This window comes from Alligator sinensis, unplaced genomic scaffold, assembly GCF_000455745.1.
Source record: "Alligator sinensis unplaced genomic scaffold, ASM45574v1 scaffold573_1, whole genome shotgun sequence".
Classification (NCBI taxonomy): Eukaryota; Metazoa; Chordata; order Crocodylia; family Alligatoridae; genus Alligator; species Alligator sinensis.
The window spans coordinates 241,461-249,525 of NW_005841877.1; the positions used below are offsets into that span (position 1 = coordinate 241,461).

The following is an 8,065-nucleotide window of genomic DNA, read 5'->3' on the forward strand; positions in this document are numbered from 1 at the left end:
CCTCCCCACCCCCACCCCCACCCCTACCCCCACTAAGCACACACAGGTGTGTCAGAATGTAACAGCAATTTAGAAATAAAGCTGTTTCATTTACAATGATCACTTACTATACCACATAGTAAATGATCATTGCATATGAAATGGCTTTATTTTTGAATCGCTGTTACTTTCTGAAATGCCTGTGTTCGGTGGAGGGGTGTGTGTGTGTATTTGTACTTATTTTATATATATACATATATTATATTGTATATACTTACACTATATTATATATCATATATTGCACTTCAATAATATATAATGCATATGAAATTTTATATATGGTATATATTATATATTACTATAATGCAGTACATGATATATAATAATGCATTATTATATGAATACATATAATCAAGTGGACATAATTCTGTTCAATTCATATCTGTCTCCTGGAAATTTTCAGAATAAAATACTCTGTGAGGAACCTTAGATTTTGTGCTAGTCTGGGTGCGTCTACACAAGTGGCTAACTTCACAGTAGCCTAACTGTGCAGTAGCATGCCAGGCAAAACCCATGCTAATATGCTAGTGCACAGTAGTATTAGGCTACTGCACAGTTAGCATCTGAAAAATCTCATGTGCCGGTGCTACTGTGCATGAGTTACTGCACATTGATTTAGTTCTTGATTATCTAAGGGCTAAACTTAATGCATAGTAACTACAGCACATTAATGAACATATAGATGCACCCTCTGTGAACCAAAGAAAAGCAAATTTTGTCATTCAGGATATGTGGGCAAAGGGGAGCTGCAAAAAGATGGGTGAAAGGGTAACACCAGAAAGAGAATTGGGCACCCAACATTAATGGGCCCATAATGAACATAAATAGAGGAAGGCATTATGAGCCCTAAGGAGTCAAGACAAGTATTCAGTAAAGAAATCATTAAAGAATGAAATGTAGAAAACTTTGCTTTGAGTTTTTATAGCCATTAGACCATATTTGGATCCCTTGGGGATCCAAAAGCATATTTTTAATATGCTTCCCGGAAGCTGAACAAATGTATATAAACACAGGTGTGGAACCAGATGGAGAGGAGATAAGTTAGAGGCAGTTAATTTTCAGAATTAAGGCTTTATCCTGCTTTCATTCAGGTCAATGGGAGTTTTGCCAGTGACTTGAAAGATCAGGGACCAGAGTAGAAAAATAGCCATCTGTGCATCAACAAGAAAGCATTTCATATAACAACAGGGTACTAACCGGGTTCCCAGAAGATCCTGTTCTATTAAGTACTGTTTAAGATTTGCTGACTTAAAACGTACTATATCTGTATATATATTTTTTATCTTGAAACAGAAGATCGACTGAGTATATTTGAAGCACAAAGGTAATTAATCACATGCTGAAATGCCACACTAGATTTTAGAAGTTCCACTCTAGTTTTTTGGGGGCTTCTATATTTTTGGTACACCAAGGTGAGGATGATGTGAGCATCAGGAAGCAGATTATGCCAACTCACATTTATGCCAACTCAGAGTATCAATGTCTTTCAGAGAAAGCCCCTGTAATGCCAGTTATGCTAGGGATCACATAGGTAGATGGTGTGGGTGCTGATCAGGCCATTTTATACCCTTACAAGGAAGTACAGGCAACCCCAGTTTAGCACCCTTAATTGGTTCCTGAAAGACCAAGCGTTAAGCGAAATATGCGTTAAGTGAAACTGAAAGTATTTGATGACCCAAGATGGTGACCACAATTGGTTTTAATGACCCAAGATGGTGACCACAAGCGTTTTAGCAAAATTCACTGAGTGCTAAGTTAAACCAGGTATCAATTTAAAATGACCTTTATAGCGAAATAGCACTAAGTAAAACAGTGTTAAGTAGGGGTTGCCTGTAATTCTCAGATACCTTTCTAGAGCTTGATTCTGTCACTGTAGGTCATTTAGGGTGCATCTACGCATCGTTGTGCTTTAGTACTTCTTATTGGAAGTACTAAAGCAAAGCACAGGAATCGCCTGTACTGCACCGTGTATGCAGCACATGGTTAGATTTTGCCGCTATGTCACTGTAGTGGCATCCTATAACAGGGGAGTGTGCTGCTAAGGTGACACAGCTGCCACTCATGTGCACACTCACGTGATCGCTACATCACTGCAGTGTGCCATATGGTGATGTAGAGCATTGCTATGTCTCTGTAGGGCAATGAGTAGACACGTCCTTAAACTATGTGGCTGGTTTAGAAGGAGAGAATCTTACCAGGGGGCTGGAAGAAGCACCAAAAGCCCTTTTGTAAACTAACACAATGAATAAGAGGAAAGAAACTACTAGAATAAGAGGACATTTAATCAATTTAGCTTATATTTAATATATAAAAAGTACTTTCTTTGGCTGGCACTTAATGACCCAATAAGATATATATTTTAATTAAAAGAACACAACTGAAATAATCATGTATTGATTCTTCTATTACTTACATATATCAGAACTAACAGGTATAAATGGTTTTATACCAGTTTTGCACCAGTAAGCATAAATGAGATTAGTATTAGGCTCATTAAATGCATTAAGATATTATTTCTACTCTATGAATTTGCAGCAAATGGCATTGTGTACATTTCCCCATAAAAAGACATACATTTGTAATGTATTCATAAAGAACTTAAATCTTTTCTCCTTTTTCCCATTTTATGTGCATCTAACAACTTTCTAGGCACTTCCTCTAGCACAAAAATATTACAAGCTATTTAATAATATAAACCATCTGCTATTCAAGACACTGTGATATTAAGAATGAATGAAAGGCAACTCATTACCATTTTCTGCCACTGCTGTAGCACAAAGGAGTGTGAAACAGAGAAATTACAGATAACAGATTAGACAAAAAGACCAAAACAAAACAAAATCACACACACACAAGGCAGGCTGGGCCTGATTCACCTGATTCTGAGACAGCTAGTGGACAAGAAAAAATACAGCTCAAATGGCTGAACCTAAAAGCAGAATCTTAAAATGGCAAGTGCCTGGCAGCCTTAATTATAGACAGCTCTTTCAGTCCCTATATAATTTCAGCCTATATAATTTCCATAGACATGTTTTAGAAAGGACAGTATTTTGGGTTTCTTTTATTAAATTTTATGTCATAATTTTGTAATGTACTATATTTTGAGAGGAAGCAACACAGGCATTTTTCCCTTAAGGTCTGAGAGACATTCTGGATATTTGCTATCATAACAATATGATTTTTTTTGCTTCCATTATTCAACACAACATATTTATACTCACTTCTGCTGTTTTGCTATCTCAAATGCTTTTTTTTTCTTTGTACAATAGATTCAATTGTGATGGTTAGAGAAAAAGCATGAAAAGCTAAGGAGTTACTTGTGCCACTACAGACATTCGGTCACCAGAATACAGTTTTCATATTGGAATCTCATTGGACTTAAATATAAAAGTGCTATGGCCAGTTTCAGAACCTAGGTCCTTACTCATCTACAAATCTGTATGCCATCTAAATATTACTGAATTGGAGATGCATAAGTTTTCAGGAGATTAGCTCAATTTATCAGCTGCACCTCGATAAGGTGCATCTCTATCTTGCCTTCTACCTGATTTCAAGCTGGCAAGGCAACCTATCGCTAAATATCACTGGTTAGGCTTTACATACAACAAATTCTGAAAGACTCTTGAAACAATTCTGCAGCACTTCATGAGTTTTAATGAAAATTAATGGGCTTTAATGAAAATTAATACAAAAACTAAGGGTGTCTACACAGCATTAACGTGCTGTAGTTAATGCGTATTAAATCTAGTACCTCCATTGTGAGATACTAGGAAAATGTGCATTAGGCAGTCTTAATGAGCATTAACTAAATAGCACAAGGTTCCTTTATACATGCAGGGGGGCTGCTCTGACACTGTAATGGTGAACCTGCTAGATTGTGGTAATTACTGTCTTCCAGCATATTCCAGCATCACTTGTATCAGTGTACCCACTCTGAAAAATGGTGGTGAGGCACTTTCAAATTAGTTCAAAGCACCCTGCCACCATTTTTCTGCGCAGGGACACTGAAGCATATGACACTCTCAGAGTTGCGCTAAATAAAGTGTCTCCCCCCACCGAGCACATCTATAAATACCCATGGTTTTTAGTGATGCTCTAATGCAAATTAAAATGGGATAATGCGCGTTAAACACATGTGTAGATGCACCCTCAGTATCTATGAGCCAATTCTGTAACAGTAGTTGATGTAAGTGATAAGTGTATATGCTCAAAACAACTTTTGCAAAATAGGCCATTTGTAACCCTAAGTAGATACTCTTCAATTGAACGAAAATATCCTATAATCACAGCCAATATCTTTTTCATGTTGGTTGGTTAGTATGTATGAAAAGTATACCTACATCCATATTTAAATAGTATAACTCCCTTCAATTAAATGGAAATCTATTTTTCATTAGCATTATGAGAATTAAATTGGACTAAAATTAATATTTAGTTCTTATTAACATACATCTGTCAGAGAGTTGTCTAGTTAATTAGAAAGGCTAGACTATCACAGCATACACTGGAAGTCTAATTAATGCTGCATGCTAAAAATTAGTGAAAGTACACAAAAACAGCCTGAATCTCCACTGGCAATACTTGAAAATCACAAGAAATAATGCTTTTTTTTAATCCACTGTTTAACTTCCTTTTTATTTTTATTTTTATTTTTGTACAATGGATTCTTTTTCATTGGTATACTTTCACACTGAGGACTAAAAACATCCAATCCATTTTGAAGGTGATTTCTGCATATTTTATCTTTAAAATATTCTTTGCTTTTAAATCTACTATGCAAATTAGCATGTATCCTTAATAAAATATAACGCATTATCTAAGAATGCTTTTAATATTAAGCCAAATTTAGCTTATATAATTATTATAGGCAATACCTGAGAAAGGACATCCTTTATATTTAGTAGTAAGCAATCACTCAATGCATTATTTAAAAATATTTCAGGCACCATTTTGTGCATCAGAGTTCTCCAGGCAACAAATGCTCAGCAGACACATTCTGATATCTGTTTATGTCTGGCATCTGAACACGTTTTGTTCTAGTGCATTCACGCCAACCTTATCATGCACTTCTTTCCCACTCACCTCCAAAATAAGAGCCATCTGTCAGCTTCAGCTCCTTATTGGACTTGGTGATGACACCAGCGACCCCATGCTGAATAAAATACATCTTTTTACCCACAGCACCTTCTCGGATAATGTAATCACCAGGCTGGAACACCTCAAAACGCAGTTTGCTCAGCATGGCAGTCACAAAATTTGGGTCTGCATTGGCAAAAAGAGGCATTGTGGCAACAAGCTTGCGACAGTTGAAGTTGACTATCTCCTAAAAGAGAAGGAAACATGATAGCAATAGTAAGCCAACAGAAATAGTACAATGTAGTAGTATGAGTAGATAGACAAAACTCCCCCACCCCACAAAAAATCCACCATGTACTTACTGAATAATTAATTTATCGTGCACCTTATTTCTAATAATTTTAATTTTCATCCCTGTTTCTGATTAAAAAGGTAAAGGGAATAGAAGCACAAAAACACCAAGCAGTTTTATATAATTAAGGTGAAAGATAGTCTCTTCACAGCATTCTGCATGTTAGGTACTCTTGTTGATCTTTCAAGAAGGAAAGAAAGATCAAGAATTATAGCTACTGAGAGACTAGTTGCAAAAGAAGACAGGTCACATTTTCTGCTGCCATTGCTCCAATACATGGATTTTAAGTTACATCAGCAGAAAAACTGGCCTACCATTCTACATGACAGTGGGCACAATGCACACCATGGGCTTGACCCAAAGCTCAATAAATTAAGGAAAAGAGTTATTAAATCAGCCCTTGTTTTGTATTGGTTAACTCAGTTGGCCGACCTACACGAGATGCTACCGTGCAGTGGTTACTGTGCATTTATTAACAAGTACTAAATAAATGTGCAATAACCAGAGTTACTGCACAGTAGCACTGGCATAGTATTTCCATGCTGTGACACACTACTGTGCAGTATTATTTGGCTACTACACAGTCAGTGGTCTCATGTAGATGTGCCCAGTGTTTCCTAAACATGTGACACCTGGAACATATTTTTCTCTGGATTTAAATTGGTAGCACACTTTACTCTTAAACTCCAAAAGAGAGTGAGAAAGAGAGACTTTCAAAATATGAAACATATTCCATTCCCCTGCCAGAGAAACCATGCAAGTTCTGAGATGTACTGTTAAAAGCTTGACAACAAATAATCTTTTTTTAATCAAAGGATTAGTCTTATACTAGTGGTTCTCAATTTCCATAACTTTTCTGAATTTCATGGCATAGCAATTGTAAATCACTCAGCTAAGTCTAAATTTAGAAAAGATATTGGGAGGGGGGGATGGGGGGGGAAGCTGAAGTTAAAAAAATTGAGAATCACTGTTCTAGCTGGTGCCACTTTAGGGTGGGAGGCTCAGGATTTCACCTGGCTATACCCTGCACTTTCCACTCTCTCCCCTCCTGCCCCCCTGGTCTGTACTTCAGGGGAAAGGGCAGCCCCAGCCACTGAGGCTGCTCCTGAAGGTCTAACACCAACAACCAATCCCATAGCCCCTTGTGGAGGGAATAAGCCAGGCAGCAAAGAAATTCATAAAAGCAGACCCTTGCATCCAAAGTGTTGCTAACTTTGTGGGACTCTGTGGAGGGTTCACGTGGAGATTATCATTGTTTTATTTGCTTCTAATGTTATATTAAAAGTATGATGAGAAAATAGATTATATATTCATTTGTTCATAAATGCACATAAAATAAAGGTGAAAACAAAGGTCACTTTTAAATTCTGCCAATTACCATTCAAAACTAAATATATACCTGAGCAATAGTAATCAATGTATACTAGAAATACATTATAGCAAACAGGGGGAAGTTTTTATAATGCTGGAAACACAGGACTAGAAAAAATCTTGGGATCATCAAATCCAATCCCTACTACCACTTCATTAAGAAGATGAAAATTACCATTCATTAAGATTGCTTTAACCTTTACTATTAGATTTTTGTTGCACAATGAAGTATGCTCATGACACAAGAGAAATAACCGTACTGTAATGGATCCGTCACTCTAAAATAAAAAAGGAAAAATCGGAGCGTACCAGGGGAAAAGCATTGCCTGTGAAGAAGGAAGATGTTATCTTCAGCAAAATCTTACTCTCCATTAAAAGCTCATTCCAAATTTACTCTTGTACTATTTTTAGGATAGACTTACAACACCTCATAACTTTCCCCCAAGAGAATGTCACTCCATAAGAACAAGGTGGAAATAGTAGTAAAATTAGACAAAGTAAAGGAGAAATGTAACAATTCCCTTTGGTTTCAGACTTCACAGTTTCATCTCTATAGTTAGGGTGTGGACACATGAATGCTTGGAGCCCTTTCAAAAGGGGAACCTTTCAAAAGGGCAGCAGCTGTACTTCTAATTGTAATGTGTGAATAAACTGAGAATGATTCAAATGCAGAAAAATTCTCCAACTTTAACCCTGGATGAAGGAGTGTTAAAATTGAAGAGGGTTTTGCTGCTTTCAAATTATTCTCAGCTCATTCACACATGACAGTCAGAACATACCAGCTGCTGCCCTTTTGAATTATTTCCCTTCTGAAAGGGCACCAAACCTTCCTGTGTCCATACCCTTAGATATGTACTAAATGCACTTTACTCCTGCTTCTTTTGATAGAATGAGTCAAGGGTATAAGAAATTGTGCAGTTTCATATAATTACTGTATAATGAAATTTCACTTGAAGAACTGAGGAGCTAGAGACAGAAGGAGTGGAAAATAAAACATGACTCAGCATACGCAGGGTAATGGACATAGAAAGCAGAAGATATAATCCTGACCTCAGGCTGAAGTCAATGAGAGCACCTCACTAAGTCAGAAACACAACTCCCACTGACTTCAACAGAGCCAGGATTTCACCTGATATTTGAAAGGCCTTCTAAGAGCTCTGGAAACAAACCTGAATTCTCACCATCAATCACTCTCCCCCCCCCCCCCCCCCTCTCCCCCCCACACCT

General features: G+C 37.0%; 1 protein-coding gene across 1 annotated transcript in view; it reads right to left on the reverse strand.

Moving 5' to 3' along the window:
* The window catches only part of HCN1 (hyperpolarization activated cyclic nucleotide gated potassium channel 1), a 291,127-nt gene that overhangs the window by 17,945 nt on the left and 265,117 nt on the right, over nt 1-8,065 (reverse strand). The window contains exon 6 of the mRNA XM_006017294.1: nt 5,122-5,362. Within this exon, the coding sequence (XP_006017356.1) occupies nt 5,122-5,362 (241 nt within the window). The remainder of the gene's footprint in view (nt 1-5,121; nt 5,363-8,065) is intronic.